General features: G+C 41.0%; 1 protein-coding gene across 3 annotated transcripts in view; it reads left to right on the top strand.

Moving 5' to 3' along the window:
• The window catches only part of cttnbp2 (cortactin binding protein 2), a 158,985-nt gene extending 139,255 nt beyond the window's left edge, over window positions 1-19,730 (top strand). For all 3 annotated transcript variants that reach the window (XM_086009190.1, XM_086009191.1, XM_086009188.1), the window contains 7 exons: window positions 1,954-2,132; window positions 4,750-4,952; window positions 7,711-7,893; window positions 8,833-8,896; window positions 12,720-12,852; window positions 14,623-14,727; window positions 18,726-19,730. In XM_086009190.1, the coding sequence (XP_085865316.1) occupies window positions 1,954-2,132; window positions 4,750-4,952; window positions 7,711-7,893; window positions 8,833-8,896; window positions 12,720-12,852; window positions 14,623-14,727; window positions 18,726-18,956 (1,098 nt within the window). In that variant the 3' untranslated portion in view covers window positions 18,957-19,730. The remainder of the gene's footprint in view (window positions 1-1,953; window positions 2,133-4,749; window positions 4,953-7,710; window positions 7,894-8,832; window positions 8,897-12,719; window positions 12,853-14,622; window positions 14,728-18,725) is intronic.
• Window positions 19,731-23,305: the final 3,575 nt, after the last annotated feature.

Raw genomic sequence — 23,305 nt, 5'->3', positions numbered from 1 at the left:
AAAACTCATTATTTCAACTTGCAACACAACTAAAAATAACCCTGGGCAATCTGAACCAGCTAAATTAGTCCTTCAAATTATGAATCTCGAGGTCTAAATTGTCTATTTGTAGATCTGATGCAGTATGAAGAGTCTTGATTGGGGGGGGGGGGGGGGGAAGAATCACACAATTTAGCTGAATCATAAACATTAAACACATCTGTGTTTTAATTTGAACTAGGTTGGGCGGCGAGGGGGAAACTTTAAAATCATGCCCTGGGCTACTCCAATAACTCTTCTGGTTAAGACAGTGAGTACCTACAGACCAAGGAGGCCCTGGATTCGATCCCTTGTTCCTACTGAGTTTCCTGAAACCATCCGGGCCAGCCTTGGGTCAGGGGTGGGCAATGATTTGGGCTGGAGGGCCACTTAACAAGTTTTGGTGAGCTGTTGAGGGCCGCACATATAAAATGAATTGTGTTAACGACAGCTACCATTTAAAATTTGTTATGGTATTTTATTGTATAAAGAACCCTTCGTGCGTTTTCCACACGTAATAAAAATAACACTTATTAACATGCGAACGTACATGAAAATAGACAGAGGACACAAACACATGTGCATCCTATTCACAACCGAAGAAGGCTTAGAATACACAATAAATCCAAATTAATTCTTTTTAGACTATTGTTAAAAGCATTCTTTTTTATTTGTCTGCCCATCCTTATTTTTAACTCTCTGCCTTTAAAAAGCTACTTTAAAGCTTTATTTTTTTAATGTTATTTTAAAAACATTAACTTGTACACAAGAGCTCAAAATCAGGCAGTGCCACATCTTCAGGTGACTAAAACCATACTGTTGTTTCCAAAGTGAAGAGATGACATCTTTGCTGTCCCTACTATTTTAATCACCGACCTGATGATCTTAATTTAAAAATTGCTATTTTAGGCAGGTTGGCTGTTGAAATCTATACACAGTCGTTATGGAAATAAAAACATGAATTATGTTCCTTCTGACCGCTTGCCCTTCTTTATTAAATCAAACAAAAGGAGAAGCAGCAGTGGTCAATCAATGGGCAAACAACTTTGAGTAACTGATGAGCAGGAAAACAGAAACTCAAACTACAACGTTGGTAATAACGGTACCTCTTAAACTGGGAATCATATTCGGGCTTTCGTTCGGCTTTTGTCATGTTTCTGGACCCTGCTGGATTTGATTGTAAAATACTCAGCAGTCTATCGCCAGCTTTGAATGGCAGACCTTTAATACAAACCAGTTTTAAGTGGAATGATTTGAAGGAGAAGTTTTTGTTCTCTCCAAGGACAAGCACCGAGGACCGGAGTCAGACAAAAGGGTCCCGAGTGCGCCCGCTCACTCCGCGCAAACCCAGCCCGCTCCCTTCAACGCTTACCCAAAACATTATGTTGAAGCCAAACAAAACGTAATTAATGCTAAATAACAGCTAACTTCAGGTCCTTGGAAATGTTTCCTGGACATGGTGAGCAGGGAGGGAGGGAGCCGGTCGTAAACGGCGAAACCAAGAGCCGGGCGGCTGTCTTTACTGAGGCTCAATACCAAACATGAGAAGTGAGGGACCGAGGCCTACCCACCGCATCAGGACACCGAATGGACAAACGTCGGGCTGCAGTCAGGTGGCAGCAAACCAAGGGGGGAGTCCGATCCAGCTGACCGTTCCATCCAGTTAACCCCTGCTCATGGATCTATCACCCTCGACCAGCGCCGTCACCATAGAGTCCAGTTTGAGAACCATTGTGTGGGCCGGATAGAATCAATTGGTAGGCTGTATTTTACCCACCACAGAGGGGATAAAAAATCATGTGCCAATGTAATGAAATCCAATTAAACATACTCCTGGTTTGTAACAAATTATGTTAAAGATTCTGATCAAATAATATATATGTTTATCTTGACTTCTCTGCACTGTGTTCATATGGAAATAATAATACTTTACAGTTCCAAGGACAGCTACCACTGCCAACTGATCCAACGTGTAAGGCTGTGCAATGGATATGCACAGTCTGGCGCCAGCTGAATTCCTACTTGTCTCGCTTAGGAACACCTGAGGCATTGATGGGACCAAGAGATTTCTTTTCCTGTCCAATCTTACCAGGCCAAGTTCAGCCTATAATGAAGTAGGTTTCTCTTTCTATGGGTTTAGTTCTTTCAAAGTGCAAACTTTTTATTTAAACAATCTCTCATCCTGTTTCTCTTGAATGTCGCATTTGGAGGCATGGAGGAAACTGGATGGGTAGGAGGGTGCTACAAATAAATACTACAATCGCAGGTCTGATTGACTTAATGAATCGCTGGAGTGTAGTTTAGTTGTGTTATATGTAGTATCTTCACCCTGAGATTGTTGCCCCTTTTAACTTCTGCGATGCATCATCATATGTGTGCAGCTTATAAAATGTGGATATTAACATATATATAAAAATTATTTCTACTTTTTTCATAACAACATGCCCTCAAAAAACCCTCGGCACCGCCAGGCACTCCAGCTAGTGATATATCAGAATGGTACTTCCAGTCTGGAATTTGTCCATCACATCAATTCAAATGCAAATCTTTTCTGTCATTTCAAATGTATTTTATTTAAAAGGAGGGCCAATCTTTTGCGCTGTACCGGTCAACAGGAAATAGCTTATTGAAGCAGGCCTGCACCATCTGATCTTATCAAATACACTTTCTTAAAAAAGAAAGCAAGCTTAATGATGGATGCTTTTGACCTGAAGCCTGAGATTTAGAAGCACATTGCAAATTACAAAGTTCCCTGACCAGACAGAACAATTAATCTTTAACTTACCCAGGCCTGTGTTTATTTAACAACAGTTAGGCATTCTGGTCTTAAATGACACAGCGTCAAATGACAAAGCAGCAGAGTCATAGTCATTACGGCACAGAAGGAGACCATTCAGCTCATTGAGTCTGCCGGCTCTCTGTAGAGCAATCCAGTCAGTCCCATTCCCCCGCTCTATCCCTGTAGTCCTGCAAGTTTATTTCCCTCTAGTGCCTATCCAATTTCCTTTTGAAATCATTGATCGTCTCCGCTTCCAACACCCTCGTCGGCAGCGAGTTCCAGGTCACTGCCACTCGCTGTGTAAAAAAGTTCTTCCTCACATCCCCCCTGTATCTCTTGCCCAAAACCTTAAATCTGTGTCCCCTAGTCCTTGTACCATCAACTAGGGGGAACAGCCTTTCCCTGTCTAGCCTATCCAAACCTGTCATAATCTTGTACACCTCTATCAAATCCACCCTCAACCTCCTTTGCTCCAAGGAGAACAACCCCAACTTCTCCAACCTAACCTTGTAGCTAAAATCCCTCATCCCTGGAATCATTCTGGTAAATCTCCTCTGCACCCTCGCAAGGACCTTCACATCCTTCCTAAAGTGTGGTGACCAGAACTGGACGCAATGTTCTAGTTGTGGCCTAACCAGAGCTTTCTAAAGGTTCAGCATAACTTCCCTGCTTTTGTACTCAATACCTCTATTTATGAAGCCCAAGATCCCATATGCTTTGCTAACTACTCTCTCAATATGTCCTGCCACCTTCAAAAGATCTCTGCACATGAACCCCCAGGACCCTCTGTCCCTGCACACTCTTTAGAACTGCCATTTAGTCTATATTGCCTCTCCCTATCCCTTCTGCCAAAATGCATCACCTCACACTTCTCTGTATTAAATTCCTTCTGCTAGCCTATCTATGTCCTGTTGCAGTCAATTGGTATCCTCCTCACTGTTTGCCACACCTCCACGTTTGGTATCATCGGCAAATTTTGAAATTTTACTCTGTATTCCAATATCCAAGTCATATCAAATAAGCAGTGGTCCTAGCACTGACCCTTGGGGAACATCACTGTCTATCATCCTCCAGTCTGAAAAACAACCATTTACCACAACTCGCTGTTTTCTGTCCTTAAGCCAATTTCTTATCCAAGCTGACACTGACCCACCTATTCCATGAGCCTCAATTTTGTTAACCAGCCTTCTATGTGGTACTTTGTCAAACGCTTTCTTAAAATCCAGATAGACAACATCCACTGCATTCCCTTCATCAATCTTCTCTGTTACTTCATCAAAAAATTCAGTTAGATTAGTCAAACACGATCTGAGTTTTACAAATCCGTGCTGGCTCTCCTTAATTAACTTGAACCTCTCCAAGTGCCTGTTAATTTTTTCCCTGATTATTGTTTTTAAAACCTTACCCACCACTGATAAACTGACTGGCCTGTAGTTACTAGAATTGCCCTTACACCCTTTCTTGAACAAGGGTGTCACATTTGCCACTTTCCAATCCTCTGGCACCTCCCCTGTATCTAGGGAAGATTATGGCAAGCACTTCCGCTATCTCCACCCCCACTTCCCTTAGCAACCTGGGATGCAAGCCATCCGGACTAGGCGACTTAGCAGAATTATACATTGTATGTTATGGTTTTGTTATTTGTTCCTGGGATCTGGGCAGTGCTGGCAAGGCCACATTTATTGCCCCATCTTAATTGCCCTGAGAAAGCAGCAGTGAGCCTTCTCCTTGAACTACTATAATCCTTGTAAAGATGGTGCTTCCCCAATGGTGTTAGGGAATTGCAGGATAGTGACCCAACGATGATGAAGGAACAGTGATATAGGTCCACGTGAGGATCGTGTGTGATTTGGAGGGATACTTGGGGGTGATGGTATTCTCACACATTGCTGGTCTTATCCTCTTTTTGTACACTTTGTTGTACCTTAAGTTCATTTTTCTTGAATTTGCAGATGGATGGCCAACTTGTGGAATAATGTCATTGCTCCCAGAGCAGAAGAAGCCATACTTTCCAGAGCCTCAGTGAAGAGACCTTCTAGACAAGGGCAGCCTGTAAATAAGATCCTTAATCAGGGGCAACAGGCTGTAGTCAAGGCTGCCCTGAGCATCCTGCTCAATAAAGCTGTGCTACATGGCTGCTCTCTTTCCAGACAAGGTAAACTGGAGAACAAGAAATAAGTTGCACCCAGTCTAACTACATGATAACCTTACCTTTTTAAAGAACTTGGTTTAATAACCTGTGTACTGTGTATAAATCAGACTGAATTGGAAATTCTTTTTTACTCTAAGATTATAATTGTTATATTATCACAAAACTGCAGTGACCTTTAGACCTGAGGTATCGAGCAGTTGACCTGCACAAAATGTACACTCAAAATACAAAGCATGCTGCCCTCTTAGAGACATTTTTTTTCTTTTGCCCGGCAACCCCTAAGTCCAAGTATTTTTGAAACTCTGAAAAGGTACACAGCCAAAGGATTTGATCAGACTTTCTTTTTAATAAACCAACTGTTTCTAAAATGAAATGCAAACAAATTGGACAGCAATGTATTTTAATTTCTTAAGCTTGCTATTCAATTGGTAATGATGGAATCTTAAGATTATACTGTACTCTGGATATGAAGAAAACACTGTCAAAACTTGGTATCAGACTACATCTATTATAACTTTATTAGGAACATGCTGAGTATTGGTCATTGTGCTGCCAACAAAATGCAGAGTCACAGGTAGCTGTTGAGTGATGCTGTGCACCATTTGTGTAGTGGACTCGAGTTATTTTGGGATGTATAGTATGCAATTTATGCAACATCCAAAGTGAATTTTTTGTTTTTGTTTTTCTTCATCAGTTTTCTTCCTTTCCTAGGATATTGTTCCACGCCTTTGTTACCTCTAGACTTGACTATTCCAACGCACTCATGGCTGGCCTCCCACATTCTACCCTACGTAAACTTGAAGTCATCCAAAACTCTGCTGCCTGTGTCTTAACTCTCACCAAGTCCCGTTCACCCATCGCCCCTGTGCTCGCTGACCTACATTGGCTCCCGGTTAAGGAAAGCCTCGATTTCAAAATTCTCATCCCTGTAATCTCCTTCAGCCCTACAACCCTCCAAGATATTTGTGCTCCTCCAATTCTAACCTCTTGCACATCCCCGATTTTAATCGCTCCACCATTGGCGGTCTTGCCTTCAGCTGCCGAGGACCTAAGCTCTGGAATTCTCTCCCTAAACCACGCCGCTTCTTTAAGATAATTTCCTCTACCTCTCTTTCCTTCTTTAAGATGCTCCTTAAAACTTACCTCTTTGACCAAGCTTTTGGTCATCTGTCCTAATATCTCATGTGGCTCGGTGTTAAATTTTGTTTGATAATGCTCCTGTGAAGTGCCTTGGGGCGTTTTCTTACATTAAAGGTGCTATATAAATACAAGTAGTTGTTAAGATGCTGGTTGCACTCCAGTACATTGTTCAAGTGGTCATTCTTCATGTCTAATCCCAAACATAAGTGTTGGTAGGGTATTTCACCATTGAGGCATCATAGCTGAGATCCTAACTACATCCACACCTGCACTGTCCAGCACGTGTCACTGGACCAGCAATCAGAAATGGGAACATTGACTGATTTCGCCCCTCCCAACCCCAGGAACATGGAGACTAAATGTAGTGCTGCTTCAACCATCCTGGTTGAGCTCCGCAAACTCGCCGTAGGCTGTGAATTAAACATGAGACCTACTGATCTGTAAAGATAAGTTGCATATTGACTGCGAACTGAACAATCCGGGGAGTTGAAAAGGAAAATGGCTTATCTATCACAAATATACCTAGTCCTATTGCTCCGATATCTGCTCCTTTACTGTGATTGGTATCTGGCCTACGCAGTTTTTGAGATGTCCAGAACTTCACACTGAGACGACAAACAAGTTAGTGCCAGATAATTGATTTTACCTGCGTGGACTGTACATGCCCCGCGAGTGAAGTACATAACGATGTTCTAACCATGTCCACTGCAAAACATTTATGCACGTATTTCTGAGCTGTCAAATGTATATCCATTGCAATAAATTACATTTAGGGTGACTGTATATCATTTATTTTATTGTGACCATTTTAACATTTATTTTGCCATTTAAAAAAAAAAAAAAGTATTGCTCATTCACTGAGTTGATCATTTTTTCTCTTGTCTGAAAGTGGCACTGAGTACAAAGATTGACTGTTATAAATCTCATCATCATAAGAAACTACTCATGAAATAACGCTGGACAGCCAGCTGGTGGCGCCGTCCAAGGAGTGTAAATACTCGGGTGTGGGCCCAGCTTGCCCAGGGACATTTTGTAAGACAGGAACTAGTGAAGTACAACTAGACCTCCATGTTCTGAAACAAGTTGATTAAAGCCTTGCTTTATACTCGAGCCAAGTGCGTAGTGAGTTTTATTACGTCACTTTAATCAACTTGTTTCAGAACATGGAGGTCTAGTTGTACTTCACTAGTTCCTGTCTTACAAAATGTCCTTGGGCAAGCTAGGCCCACGCCCGAGTATTTATACTCCTTGGATGGCGCCACCAGCTGGCCGTCCAGCATCATTTCATGAGTAGTTTCTTATGATGATGAGATTTATAACATTGACCAATGAATTATTCCAGGCTGCTGTCATATTCCTCATGTTGTCAAAAACCAAGGACAGGCCACCTCACTTACTCAGCTAGGAAATTCTCCATGCTGTTGGGAGTACCTAAAGGGAGAGAAGAAATAAAATGCTCTCTTAATTTCATTAAAAATAATCTGAATTAAATAAGTAAATAAAAGACAAATTAGAAATGATAAATCTTTTTGTACAGTGAGCAGGCATTCTAGTCATTGATTTAGGGATGTTAGGATGTCTGCTGGAAGCATATCTGTTAATTGTGAATATCCGATTACAGAGTTCGAACGATGTGCGCCAGATTTCCAAGGATGGAGTTTTCCTCTAACCATGATATCCAATTACAAAACCAGCAAGAAGAAAATTGACAGCAATGCTTGGCGAAAAGTGAGCACTGGCCCCCGCAAGAAGTCTTCCCATTCAGTGTCCCAGTCATGGAGCAAACTTGAAGGGCAGAGAGAGGGTAAGGCGCATCAGAGTGCCATACAATTTACTGTAAGAAAAAAACTCTACTACAGTATGCAAACATTAATCAGGATTCTAGTCTTAAAACTATTTCGTTCTTCATTTTATAAGTTTTACTTCTCGCATTACTTTGGTTTCTAAAAAGTATATACTTGCAGTTGGGTTTGCAATGCAAAGTCAAGCGTAGAACTTGTGCTTTGGATGGGATGTTAAACCAAGGCTCTATTTGCCTACTCAAGTGGATGTAAAAGATACCATGGCACTGTTCAAAGAGGAGCATGAAGTTATATCAGTGTTGGTTAACGTTCCTTACTTGCTCAACGCTACCAAAAACACATGATCTGGTCATTAATTCATTTATTTACCATTTGTGGGATCTTGCGGAGTGCAAGTTGGCTACATAAGTGATTACATTTTAAAAAGTAATTCATTGGTTGTGAATTGTTTTGATGCCTTTTTAAATCTTCAAATTCCTTAAATTCACAACACATTTAAAAGCTATCAAATGCACATCAACTTTACTGGAGTTTTGCAGATGCATTTAAATTGTCTTTAAGTTCTCACTACAGTGAGGCATTGTTATGTTTTGTTTCATAAATGGCTGATCCACTGCAGTTATTAAATGCAATCTACTACATGCATGGTGCTAGAAATCTTGAAAGCTATGTGTACAGGAGTTGGCAGGCAAGCCAAGCAAATAATGTTAGTTTTTTAATATAATGAAAAAGTGTAAACAACAGCATCCTCAGTGACTTAATGGTGAGGAATACAAGCTATTTCCAATGACATCTATAGTGTATTAGTACTCCTAAGAAAAAAAATAGAAGACATGAAATCCAAGGTAAAAATGTGGGAAATGTTGATGGCAAAATGACTGAACTGTGATCTGCCTCAAATAGGCAGTGTGCATAATGTATTTTTTTCCCTTTTTGAGTAGGTATTCAGCTTATGCCGGAAATGCCAAAAAGCTTCAGCAAGTTGAATATGCAGACTAAATTGCAGTAAGTTTCTGCCGGCGATGGTATCGACAAACACTTAGCATAAATGATTCTTCTCCACTATTTTAATGAAGGAGTTAAACCATATGTAATTTAGTTACTTTCTACTATTGGATTTAATGTTAACATTTTATGGTTTAATTTTTGTGAACATTCAAAACCAAATATTCAGATCATTAGTAATTATCAGGAAATGAGAAGAATAATTAAGTCATTTTTATTTTAAATAAGTTTGCTCCATACCAGTCTGTCAGCTTTGCAAACATTAGTTGCAGCAGATCAAATACTGAATGGATAGAATAAATCATCACATACAGCAGTGCTGCAATTAGAGCACTCTTATTCATAAAAGGATGTGTTGGCAAGATGCTTGATGAATAGCAGATTCAGTCATGTCCTTCTCCCTTGAAAAAAAAATGGAAATAACAGGTGTCATCTTGATGGCATTAGATAGGCACAAGTAAATGATTTGGTCAACCTTGTCTTTGAGGTTTCGCTGCAGTCATCACACAAGTCTGTTAATATGCTGAATAATTACAGTTATTATCAGTGAAAGGTCAGAGATTGGGGTATAGATGGTGAAAATGCTATTTGATGTGGTTTGAGTAGGTGACCTTTAGGTAAAAGGCTGTGTTGTTGGAATATTATAGAGGATCCTAATGTTCCCATGCCCAGCACAGTTAGCTTTTGTTTGTTTGAGGCTTAATGCTAAGTGTTGCCCAAGCAGATGGACAACTTAATTTATCTTTGGGCAAATGGGGAAATTTATTTGACCATGTAATTTGTTCCATGACTTTTAAGTTAAGGTTGTCTTGTGGGGTTCCCAGCAGCAAACCATGTAACTTGAGACTGTATGTATGACCCTGTGTTATCTCCTGCTACTCATAATGCTTATTCATTTTACAAAGAGCACATTTTCAGTCTAAATGAATGACAAAAGGCAAAATCTCACAACTATGACCATTTGCTGGTTGGGACTGTTTGCTGGCTAGAACCATACCAAAACTGATCCAACATGAGCTTTCTAATTATTCCAAACAAAAAACAAACCACCAGGGAAGTTGATACTGAACCATGATAAAGAGAATTCCAAATACTGATGTATAGTGAAATTTGCATGTAATTAATTTTACTTTTCATTGGTATGCAAATAAATTATATATGGCTGCCCAAAGATTGATTCAGCCAATTTAAGGATTTGTGTAAACGGACACCAAGGTCTCTCTGCTCATCTACACTTTTTTAAATTGTGCCATTTATAGTATACTGTCTTTCCATATTAGTCCTCCCAAAGTGTATCACTTCACACTTCTCCACATTGAACTCCATCTGCCATGCTTCTGCCCATTTCACCATCTTGTCTGTCATCCTGAAGCTTATAACTATCCTCATCACTATCTGCTACTTTGCCAAGTTTTGTATCACCTGCAAACTTTATAATGCTGCTCCCTACACCCGAGTCTGTCGTTTGTAAAAATTGAAAATAGTGTTGGACCCAAAACTGACCCTTGGGGAACACCACTGCAAACCGCCTCCCAGTCCACCCATCACCCTTTGTTTCCTGCCACTGAGCCAATTGTGTATCCATACCGCCACTTTTCCCTTAATTCCATCTTCTTAATAAGCCTAAATACAAAAGCAAAATGCTGTGGATACTGGAAATCTGAAATAAAAACAGAAAATGCTGGAAATACTCAGCAAGTCAGGCAACATCTGTGGAGAGAGAGTTAACGTTTCAGGTCGATGACCTTGCACAGTCCCAATTTTAATCTGATGAAAGAGGCCAGAATTGGAGGAATAGAGATATCTGGAGGGTTGTAGGGCTGGAGGAGGTTACAGAGATAAGGAGGGTTGAGGCCATGGAGGAATTTGAAAACAAGAATGAAAATTTTAAAATCGAGGCAATGCTGAAACAGGAGCCAATGTAGGTCAGCAAACACAGGGGTGATAGGTGAATGGCACTTGGTGCGAGTTAAGATACCGGCAGTCGAGTTTTGGGTGACCTTAAGTTTATGGAGTTTTGGATGAGCTTAAGTTTTCGGCTCTGATAGCCTAACAAAACATCCATGCCATTATGGTGGGGGTGATTCTATTCATGTGAATCCAGTATGCGGTTTCTGCTGAGAATATGCTCTTGGGAGAGATGGCAGTCAGTTTAGTTGAGGTGTCTATTAGTGAATCCCTGAGTGGGGAAGAGGTAAGCAGCCTGCCTTTCCTTTTCCACTTGAAGCACTGCTTTTAAATCATGAACTTGATCCCGCAAATCCCTCGGCTCTTCCACATCACCTAGCCACTCTCCATTCAAAGTGTAATTGTTACTTTTACCTTTTCTGTCAAAATGGAGCACCTCACATTTACTGACATTGAAATCCATCTGCTACTTTATTGCTCATTCCAACTCCTTATCAATATCCCCTTGCAGCTTCCTTTGGCCCTCAGAAATAATTACTATGCCTCATATTTTGGTATCATCTTCATATTTGAACACCATTCACTCTAGCCCTATATTCAAATTATTGATGTACACAGTGAACAGAAGTGGCCCCAGAACAGAACTTGTGGGACACTTCTACGCAGTTCCAAACTCTGAGAAACTGCCAGTATAATAAAAACAGAAAATGCTGGAAATACTCAGCAGGTCAGGCAGCATCGGTGGAGAGAAACAAAGTTAATGTTTCAGTCAATGGCCTTTCATCGGAACTGGTAAAGGTTAGAGATGTAACCGGTTTTAAGCAAGTACAGAGGCAGGGAGAGGAGAAGAAAACAAAAGGGAAGGTCTGTGATAGGGTACAAGGCAGGAGAGATTAAATGACAAAACGGATGATGGTGCAAGGCAAAAGGGAATGGGTAGCACTCTTGCCTCTGAGTCAGAAGGTTGTGGGTTCAAGTCCCACTCCAGACACTTGAGCACAAAAATCTAGGCTAACACTCCAGTGCAGTACTGAGGGAGTGCTGCACTGTCAGAGGTGCTGTCTTTCAGATGAGATGTTAAACCGAGGACCCGTCTGCTCTCTCGGGTGGACGTAAAAGCTCCCATGGCACTCTTTCAAAGAAGAGCAGGGGAGTTATCCCCGGTGTCCTGGCCAATATTTATCACTCAATCAACATCACTAAAACAGATTGTCCGGTCATTATCACGTTGCTGTTTGTGGGATCTTGCTATGTGCAAATTGGCTGCTGTGTTTCCTATATTACAACAGTGACTGCACTTCCAAAAAAAAAAAAAAAAATGTATTTCATTGGCTGTAAAATGCTTTGGGTGGTCGTGAAAGGTGCTATATAAATGCAAGTCTTTTAAAAAAGATGGGTCTAAATTAACTCTTCGCTTATAGTCCAATTTGCTACTCTTCCCCTAAATCCAGTCCTCTTAATCTTCTCCAATAGTCTCCCTGTGTGGTACCTTGTCAAAGGCCTTCTGAAAGTCCATGTACACCACATCCACTGTATTTCTCTCATCCACCATATCTATCACCTCCTCCGAGAACACTTAACAGTAAGGGATATCCGATGTACTGAGGATTTAAAAGAAACAGGATACACATGATTGACTGGTTTGAATTAAGAGCTTTGAGGGTTTTTTACAATGGCCTTTCTGAAAATTAGAATTTATATTGCAACCAATAGCTAAGCTAGATGTTGCAGGCCAAGAGATCTGAAATTCTTGAATGTTCACACTATTATGCATTGGTCATTTTTTTCAAGATTGTAAATTTATTAAGACCAACTGAGTGACCTTTCAAAGCAAAATGAATATACATTTGAAAGTTCCTATGAATGTTTGTAACTTTTTAAATAACTTAAACATTTAAACTTTTTAAAATTCAAGTTCCCTAGAGAGTGGTCCACTGAAGACTGCAGATCTAGAACAAGGATTGTCTCTATACTCTGATGAAGATGACGACCTCATCGAGGAACTCCAGAGTATGTGCTTAAGCAAGTCTGAGTCTGATATAAGCAAGGTGAGATCACTGTCCAAATGGACTGCATGGTGATATGGCTAAATTGATCTTAATGGTAACCTGTGTAGGTTGACCACCTAACATCAGTTCGAACATGAATTGAATGATTCAGACTTTATCCACTTGGCTCAGTTGGTAATACTCACCTCTCAGTCAGGATGGTCTGGGCTCATGCCCCATTAAAAGTCTTGAATGCGTAATCTATTCAATGCAGCAGTGAATGAGTGCTGCATTGCCAGGGATGCTGTCTTTTGCATGATGTGTTAAACTGGGACCCTGTCTGCCACTTCTGGTGGATGAAAAGGATCCCATGGCACAATTTTAAAGGGGGTGCAGGAACAGAGAGACCTGGGGGTGTATGTACACAAACCTTTGAAGGTGGTGGGACAAGTTGAGACGGCTGTTAAAAAGGCCTATGGGATCCTGGGCTTTATTAATAGAGGCATCGAGTACAAAAGCAAGGAAGTTATGTTAAACCTTTATAAAACATTGGTTATGCTTCAGCTGGAATATTCTGTTCAATTCTGGGCACCGCACTTTAGGAAGGATGTCAAGGCCTTGGAAAGGCTGCAGAAGCGATTTACTAGAATGGTACCAGGGATGAGAGACTTTGGTTATATAGTGAGACTGGAGAAGCTGGGGTTGTTCACCTTAGACCAGAGAATGTTAAGAGGAGATTTGATGGAGGTGTTAGAAATCATGAACGGTTTTGATAAAGTAAATAAGGAGAAACTGTTTCCAGTGGCAGACGGGTCGGTAACCAGAGCACACAGATTTAAGGTGATTGGCCAAAGAACCAGAGGTGATATGAGGAAGCATTTTTTAAATAGTGAATTGTTATGGTCTGGAATGCACTGCCTGAAAGGGTGATGGTAGTGGAAGCAGATTCAATAGTAACTTTCAAAAGAAAATTGGATAAATACTTGAAGGGAAAAAAATTACAGGGCTATGGGGAAGAGTTGGGGAGTGGGGTTAGTTGGATAGCTTTACCAAAGAACCGGCACAGGCACGGTGGACCAAATGGCCTCCTTTTGTGCTGTATCATTCTTTGATTCTATTCAAAGCGCAGGGAATTCTCCAAGTGTCCTTGCCAACGTTCCTTCTTTAAACAACAGCACTAAAGACATTAACTGGCTATTCATCTCCGTTACTGTTTGCGAGTTCTTGCTGTGTGCAAATTGATGCCTCCTTTAAACTCGTAACAGGGGCCATGCTTCAAAAGTAATTCTTGTTTGTTGATTTCCTCCTTTTCACTGTGAAGCCACCCAAAGCTAGTCCCAAAGTTGGTATTGGCTGCTTAAACTTTAATGTGCATTCGTTTTCATTTAATTCTTGTCTGCTTCATCAAAATATGTCAATCACTTTATAATGTTCCAATTACTATTTGACATTCATCTGGAAGGATGGTTTTCTCAAACTTTACTTTTTAGTTTCTAATGTATGTCAAAGATGAACACTGTAAACATAACACATGTGGCTAATGTTGGTTGCCTTGACTAAACTGAATGTTCAAGAAGTTGATAAGTATAATAATCGTGGCCGCCTTATGAAGAACTGTATAGTTTCTGTTGCACGTTGATTTTTAAATAAAGATGCTAAATTCCTGTAACAGTTTACTCTTGTTTAGAAAATGCTTTACAAATCCAAGAGTTGACTGCAATTTTCATTTTTATCAAATGGTTTAACATTGGAAGTTGCATGTTGAAGTAGAAATCTGCAGTTGTGATTTCTATAAGTTTTAAAATTGAAGTAGTCTTCTCTACGTCACAGATCGACATGTCAAAGGATCTTTTCTTTATGATTCCTGGTTCTCAGAGTGATCAGTCATCCCTAAAGGTGTTAAAAGACCATGCTGCTCAGGTACCAGCACCAAAGGTAATCAAAATTGCAACCTGGAAGTTTTTCGCTTTGCATTGTTATACGGAGATGTTGGGGAGATACCCTCTAGCTAATGGAAATTCAGTAGATGGGAATTACTCAAGTGGCAAATTGAGTCCTTTGTTGACTCTTTTCGGATAACTTGTAAAATGGAAAGTGTCTTACCTTTAAGTAGTGTGGCCCAGTGGAGCATTATTCAACTGTGCTGCACTATATAGTGCCGTGACATCGTAGATAAGGCCATCTCTGACCACTTCTTATCGTTCTCCACCCACATCCCCCTTTCACGCCCCCTGGAAAAAGCTCTCTCCCAACTCTCTTTGTTGATTTCCTCCTTTTCACTGTGAAGCCACCCAAAGCTAGTCCCAAAGTTGGTATTGGCTGCTTAAACTTTAATGTGCATTCGTTTTCATTTAATTCTCGTCTGTTTCATCAAAATATGCCCTTATGAAATCCCAACTGTCCAGCCTTTGGCCCTCCATTCACCATGACATTTCTGCAGCTACCTATCTGCTCCCTATTAAAACAATTACTCTCTCTCACCCTGGCTGTTCCCCCGGTACGGCCTTCATCTTCACTCCCTGAAGTCCAAGGGACACAGACTTGAACGGATATGGCGAACAACCGGTTTAGCCATTCACTGCCAGATCTGGCTGGACCACATAAAGCATTATCGGGTCCTGTTCTCGTCTGCCAAAATTGCTCACTACTCCAGAATCATTCTGAAATATAAGATAAACCCCAGCTTCTATTCTCTACTGCTAACCGTCTTCTTAACCCACTCTCCCCTGTCTCCTCCACCCTCACCTCCGACAACAAGTGTGAGGAGCTCATGGACTTCTTTGTCTCTAAGATTGAGACCGTCTGTTCAGCTGCCTCTGCCACTTCCCTTCCTTCCCCTAGCCTACCGGGCCAAACTTCCTCTAAGCTTCCCCCCCTTAGCCCTGAACTCACATCTTTCTCCAGTTTCTCTCCGATCTCCCCTCATGACCTCTCCGCGCTCATCTTGTCCATGAAACCCACTTCCTTCTCCCTCAATCCTATTCCCACCAAACTGCTGACCGCCCAATTTCCTTTTCTAGCTCCTATGTTAGCTGACATTAACTATTTCTCTCCTCAGGTACTGACCCCTTCTGCCTCAAATCTGCCGTCATCACCCCTCTCTCAAAAAACCAACCCTTGATACCTCCTCCCTTGCAAACTACCGTCCCATCTCCAACCCCCCTTTCCTCTCCAAAGTCCTTGAATGTGTTGTTGCCTCCCAAATCCGTACCCATCTTTCCCGCAACTCATGTTTGAATCCCTCCAATCAGGTTTCCGCCCTTGCCACAGTACCAAAACGGCTTTCATCAAAGTCACAAATGACATCCTTTGTGACTGTGACAAAGGTAAACTATCCCTCCTCATCCTTCTTGACTTGTCTGCAGCCTTTGACATGGTTGACCACTGTATCCTTCTCGAATGCCTCTCCACTGTCGTCCAGCTGGGTGGAACTGCACTCGCCTGGTTCCATTCTTAACTATCTAATCGTAACCAGAGAATCACCTGCAACGGCTTCTCTTCTGCTCCCGCATCGTTACCTCTGGTGTCCCCCAAGGATCTATCCTTGGCCCCCTCCTATTTCTCATCTACATGTTGCCCCTTGGCGACCTCATCCAAAAATGCAGCGTCAGTTTCCACATTTATGCTGATGACACCCAGCTCTACCTCACTACCTCTTCTCTCGACCCCTCCACGGTCTCTAAATTGTCAGACTGCTTGTCCGACATCCAGTTCTGGATGAGCAGAAATTTTCTCCAATTAAATATTGGGGAAACCGAAGCCATTGTTTTCGGTCCCCGCCACAAACTCCGTTCCCTAGCCACTGTCTCCACCCCTCTCCCTAACATCTATCTGAGGCTGAACCGCACTGTTTGCAACCTTGGTGTCATATTTGACCCTGAAATGAGCATCCGACCACATATCCGCGGCATAACTAAGACCGCCTATTTCTACCTCCATAACATCGCCCGTCTCCGCCCTTGCCTCAGCTCATCCACTGCTGAAACCCTCATTCATGCCTTTGTCACCTCTAGACTTGACTATTCCAATGCACTCCTGGCTGGCCTCCCACATTCTACCTTACGTAAACTTGAGGTCATCCAAAATTCAGCTGCCCATGTCCCAACTCGCACCACGTCCCGTTCACCCATCACCCCTGTGCTTACTGACCTACATTGGCTCCCGGTTAAGCAATGCCTCGATTTCAAAATTCTCCCTGTTTTCAAATCCCTCCATGGCCTCGCCCCTGCCTATCTCTGTAATCTCCTCCAGTCCCACAACCCCCCTGAGATATCTGCACTCCTCTAATTCTGCCCTCTTGAGCATCCCTGATTATAATTGCTCAACCATTGGTGGCCATGCCTTCTATTGCCTGAGCCTTAAGCTCTGGAATTCCCAGCCTAAACCTCTCCGCTTCGCTACCTCTCTTTCCTCCTTTAAGTCACTCCTTAAAACCTACCTCTTTGACCAGGCCTTTGGTCACCTGCCCTAATTTCTCCTTATTTGACTCGGTGTCAAATCTTTGTCTTATAATACTCCTGTGAAGCACCTTGGGATGCTTTACTACGTTAAAGGCGCTATATAAATACAAGTTGTTGTTGTTGTATGACTTGTACAACGTGCATTCACACCCACCCCCAACACCCACAGAATTACCCCACAATGACATCCTAATCTTGAAACGACCATATGGGGAGGGCTTTGAGTGGGAGTGAGTTGCTTTCCTGAAGGAAAGTGCCCACTGAAGGACAAATCAACCTGCACTATGTTTTGTGCATCTCCTAGTAGAGAATAATAGAGCAGCGTAGGTGGAAACTTGGAAATAGGTGACCTGCTACACACGGACCTGGGGAATGCTGAGGAAATCGGTGGTGCTAACACCTTCCATAAAAAATATTTCCTTGCACCATGCTCCAATTTTTATCTTAAGATTTCAGAACGTCTTTCCACAGTTACAAGGCTATTTAACTCTCTTGTTAAATTAAGGAACCACATGGCTAAATTCTACAGTTTAGAGTTATACCAGGTATGTAGCTGTTTCCAACAGTTTGTTCCTTGCTGGAATTACTTGCGAATGTACCAGCAATTACAAATGGCAGAATTTCAGTTTGATCTCGACTACGGACAAATTCCCATCAGAGAGAGAGAGACAAACTTAACAGTTTCATGTAGGGAATGATCCTTCATAGCACCAATTACAGAGATATACTGGCTGATAGTAGCAGTGAACTACAATAATTGCTGGAAGCACTTAGCGGATCAGTCAGCACTTGTGGAGAGAGCAGATTAGTTAATATCTTGAGTGTGGACCCTTCTTCAAAACTTGTTTAATTTTAAGTGTGGTATTTTATTAAGAGAGTACAGTGCAAGAAATCTGACTGAGGTCAGTGGTTGTATAACCTTGTGCATATTTTATCTTTAGATAAACAGTTAGCTTTTATAGGTTTTTTATGGATTTCCACATTTAAAAAAAACTGCGTACCTTGCATTATGTGCTTTATATTTGAAATATATTGCTGTATACCTACAGTGTATTTTTGATATTAGACTGACTGCAATTGTAAAAATTCTTCTAGAGTTTTGACAATCGTTAACATGCGGGATATAGAGGTCCTGTAGGTTCAAGCCTTGGCAGTGGCCAATAGTCAACTCCAGTTAGCAATGTATGTCATGCATTTGTCAATTCTTCTTGTGGTATTGTAGCACTTGGAACAAGATCAGAATGTTCACAATTTTATTTTCCCCTCCCCCCACCTATCATCAGTAATGCTGTAAAAACTCATGGATAATCTAGTTTGTTCAGCTAAAGGATGCTAAATGCACAGTAATAGTTAAAATTGTGTTTTTTTTTAAAGGAAAGGGCAATAAATGGCATCTGAGCATGCATTATTTTTTTGAGACATGTCGTAAAATTGTTTTATTCAGAATATATTAATAGTCTGTTGGTTTGCCAGGTTTCTGACTGTACTCTAAAAAATGGCACGCCCATGTCAAGTAGCAGCATTAAAAGAGTGAGCAGACCGGACATCTCAAGAGCGAAGTCGCATCTACCTGTACTCCTGAATAACACACACCGTATTCACCACAGCAACAGTAATACAAGGCATTTAGAATCGAATAACAATACAACCAAGGAGATTTGGAACCTCCGCAAAACTGTACATGAAGCCAATAACAACAAATAGGAATATAAATCTGTCTGAAGGCTTTATATCTAAGCCTTCAATTTAACAGTATACATTACGTATGAATTATAGATCTGTAATATATTAAACAAAATGTAAAGTTCCTCTTTATTGCTATATGTTTATTTGGGACCACAGTGACTATATATTGAATGTTTGATGGTGCTGCGATAAAGCACTGCTTTTTAGTTATTGCCTTTCAGTTTTAATGAATTATTGGGTTGTGTACCTAAAATGGCTGTTTTTTGCCGAGAGGAGAAAAAGAATTTATACAAAAAGCAAATGGTTTGTTGCACATATAAACATTTGCAATCATTGTTAATGCATTGTTGTTATTCAGGGTTTTTCCACAGAAGTATATATATTATGAAGTGAGAAGAACCATGTGGTACATAGTTCGTATCCATGGCATGATATGTACAATATACGCAAATGTATTTACATTTTTTAATATAAAACCTCTCTTCATTGGATTTTATTCAGTGAATAGAATGTGGCAATAAATGTTAATGGAAATGCAGATTTTCCTTCAAAACAAGAAGCCATATTAAATGTTTTAATGGAATTCTATCTGTTCATAAATTCTTTTTTTAATATGTCATATATGGTTAGTCACAAATCTGCAGTTGCACTGCTGTTGGCTAACATTTCTCAGTGCATGTCTGGATAAAGATCACCGTTTGTACAAAACCTCTGACTGCAGAAATCTTGTACTTATTTTATTTTTAAAATGGATGCAATGGAATTTGCCGAAGTAAAAGGTATGAAGAGAAACCGAAGGAGAATTGGCATGCTTTTAAATGAATGCTTTCTTGCATTACTTAGTCGCACAAAAACTGATTTTAGCAGTGAGTCACAAATGGATAAGATCATCCATGTTAAAATCTTAAGTGGGGTTCTGACTCTGCTGCCTGTATTGATTGAATTTCATTTGTTCTCTGCCAGGTTTTTCTTTGGAGTAAGTTAGGTTCCCCAACACTTTGGTTGGCGAGGTAAGCCAAGCTGGCAGTGTCCCTCCTCTTGCCTGATCAAAACATATCATAGATATTGGCCAAGAGCTATTTTCTCCTTTAGGATCTGAAGGGCCCACAGCAACTGGGGGCACCTAAAAGACATTAAAAAATATTTTGCTGTAGGAGAGAATCCAGCGGCGTCTGCCCTTGCCCGTTTAATCTCGACGATATTTGGTGCCGCAAGTTGCAGGAAGTGCGAGCTAAAAAATTCGAGTGAGGGATACCAGGCATCTGGGACCTGCAACTGTGCATCTCCTTAACCAATCAGATTGAAGAATTGTAAAATAAACAGCGCAAGGACTGAGAACAAAGTGTAAATTAGTAGTTGACTTCAATGTCAAATCAGGTTAAGAAAGTGAGGGAAAGAAAGATTGAATTAAGGGCGAGAAAAGAGACCTAGGAAAAGTTAAAAAAAAATGTTAATTTCACATTTTAAAAATATTCAACAATAATTAAAACCTGAAGGAATGAGACGCCACACATTTTATAGTTAATTTTCGGTGCCAGAAAGGTTCATTGGCAGTAATTAACAATTAGCACATTGTTAAACTTTGTTTCCAGGTTTGAATATGTGTGGACTTTAAATAGCTCCAAAACAGGGTTCTTTTGTCATTTCAGACCAGCTATAACTTTCTGTGGAGAATTTAGTATGTATCTATCACGCAAGTACATCAATTTGACAGAAAAATCAGGGAAAGAGACAAATTGGGGGAGAAAGAGGAACATTGAGGTCTGGGGTTGGAGAAAAAAAAAGATTGACAAGGAAGAGACACAAAAAACTCTTTCCTAATGCTTCCACATCCCCCCACAACCACTGCTACACTCTTGGATCCCGTTAACCCATTGTACTTTTTGCACTCCCCTAACCACCACTCCCAACCCATGCCCATTCTCTGGCAACACCCTCCTGCCATCTCCCACCCCAAGGGCCAAAACTTCTTGGTGTGGGACCTCTGTCTATACCTTGCTGCTTTTAGTGCTTAGCATGCAAGTGGTCCTGTGTTGTCACATCCCTAGGTTTGTGCCTCATTCTAAGATATGGCTGGTGCTGCTCCTGGCACACCTTCTCCCCTCCTCCCCCCCCCATTAAACCAGGATCAGTCTCCTGGAATGATGGTGATGGGTCATGGAAATCTGGAACTCTCCCAAAATGCTGTGGATGTCAATTTAAATTTTCAATACTGAGATCGATTTTTGTTAAGTCGGTATCAGGGGCGGGTAAATGGAGTTGAGGTACAGATCAGCCATGATCTGATTGAATTGCGGAACAGGCTCAAGTGGTTGAACAGCCTATTCTTGTTCCTATATTCTTATACAGGCGCTCAAACTGGCCACACCAATAGAAGAACTAATTTGATATGAGGAAAGTGAAAATGAGTATTGCTAAAATTTCACAATTGTTTAATTTTGCCCATTAACCTTCAAACATTTTCCCACTATTTAACATTTTCTGAAATTCTACTGTTGAAAATAGGAATGGCATTTTTCTAATTCTCCTGTAATTATTCAAGTCACTTGGAAAAACAAACAAAATTATCCTAATGGTGTTCATTATGGTGAATGATTCAAATAGTAGCAAACAGCAATTAAAAATAAGGTCAGAATTTTTACACCCAAAGGGCAATTGAGTTTGAGTAAGTTACAAGGAAAAGTATTTAAAGAAGACAGTATAACTAAGATTGACTTAATTCGATGCATTTTGGAGAAAAAATGGATTGAGAGATATGAGAAATCATAACATTTTCTGTGCCTGAATATTCTACGGTAATTTTTTTTTTTAAACTGCAGTTTCTCCATACATGCACAGTACTGTACTCCATTACATTAGTCTCTTTTTATACACACTACTCCAACAGACTAGTCTCCTATGGATATAAAGAGTCACACACCACTGTACTCCATTAAACTAGCTGAACATTCAGTAATGAACCTAATCTTATGTTAAGTAGGATTATAAATAAAATCTATTTTGGTCCTTAATTACAAAGAAACACATTCAGATTCAAATGATTATCCTATTTTTAAATTACTGATTATTTTCCAACGTGGTGAAGAGCAGTTGCAATATCCAGAAGTCCATACATTACATTTTCATATGTTGAAATCTGGTATCAGCCAAATGCAGCTAAGTTGATGTTTAATTATAGAAATCTTTGGAAATGGTTCAATGCTGGTTGTTAGTGCTTGAACTGAGTAACGGTGACAAAGTAGTGGCTTTAATATGCACTGCATGTAATACAAGAACAGAGTTTGAATCCTTTCAGCAATTCAACGGTGTCAACTTTCAGTGGCAGCGATCTTGCTTCTGAGTTGGAAGGTCTTCAAGCTCAAGACCTATTCTGAGACTTGAACACATAATCTTGGCTGACACTTCAGTAAGTTACTGAGGAAGTGCTGTACTGTCGGAGGTGCCGTCTTTCAGATGAGGCATTAAACCGAGGCCCCATTTGTCCACTCGGATGGACGTAGAAGATCCCATGGCACTATGAAATGACCACACAGCTAGATAACAAGAAAATAGTTAGAAGCACTTGGGATGAGTGAAAGTTATGTTTCCATTCATTGTGTTCTGCTACCTGTCTAGATTTGGATATTTGGAGGCAGTTGGCCAAACAAGAGTATCTGGCCTAGAAATTGGAGAAAGCCCAAAAACGGGCACAGGGATCATGATGTGCGCTCAACCCACGCCCGTTCCTTCTACTGCAGGCAGCACCAAACTTCATGCTGCCTGTTTATATTTAAATATAATAGTAATGTGCAGCCTAGCACTGAAGGCGCTTCCGAGCGGCTGCACACCTCAGCAGGGGGCCCAGGTCCTGCAAGGCTGGCATCACTTAAGGCTAGCCTGCAGTATTTAAAGGCAGCTGGCAGCTCTTCAAGGGGAGGTGCCTTTTGGCTGCAGCAGGTGCTGGAAGTGGCTGGGGAAGAGAGAGTGAGCAAGAAGATGTTCTGATGATGTAACAGGGCAGAGAGAGGGCGTCCAGATTCTCTGATGCAACACTGGAGGCCTTGGTGCAGGAGGCCCTCCAGACAAATGCTGAGCAGGCAATGGGAGAAGATAGCTATCACGGTCAATGGCAACAGTATAGCCCCGAGGACATGGATGCAGTGCTGCAAGAAGTTTAATGACCTCATGAGTGGTGAAGGTCAGTGAATCCTTATAACTGAACCACTAGGCTCAGACTGCGCAATTCACCAACCCCCTCCCCTTCACTCACCTACCAACAATCTCTATCAATCATGACATACCTTACAGTCATAGCTTCACCTCACCCTCACACACTTATCACTGCTGCAAACCTCACACCCACATCTCGCGCACACTGCCAATTATTC

Source organism: Somniosus microcephalus, chromosome 16, assembly GCF_052327205.1.
Source record: "Somniosus microcephalus isolate GS21.2 chromosome 16, FLI_Smic_1.0, whole genome shotgun sequence".
NCBI lineage: Eukaryota > Metazoa > Chordata > Chondrichthyes > Squaliformes > Somniosidae > Somniosus > Somniosus microcephalus.
This window is presented reverse-complemented; position numbering and strand designations above follow the sequence as displayed.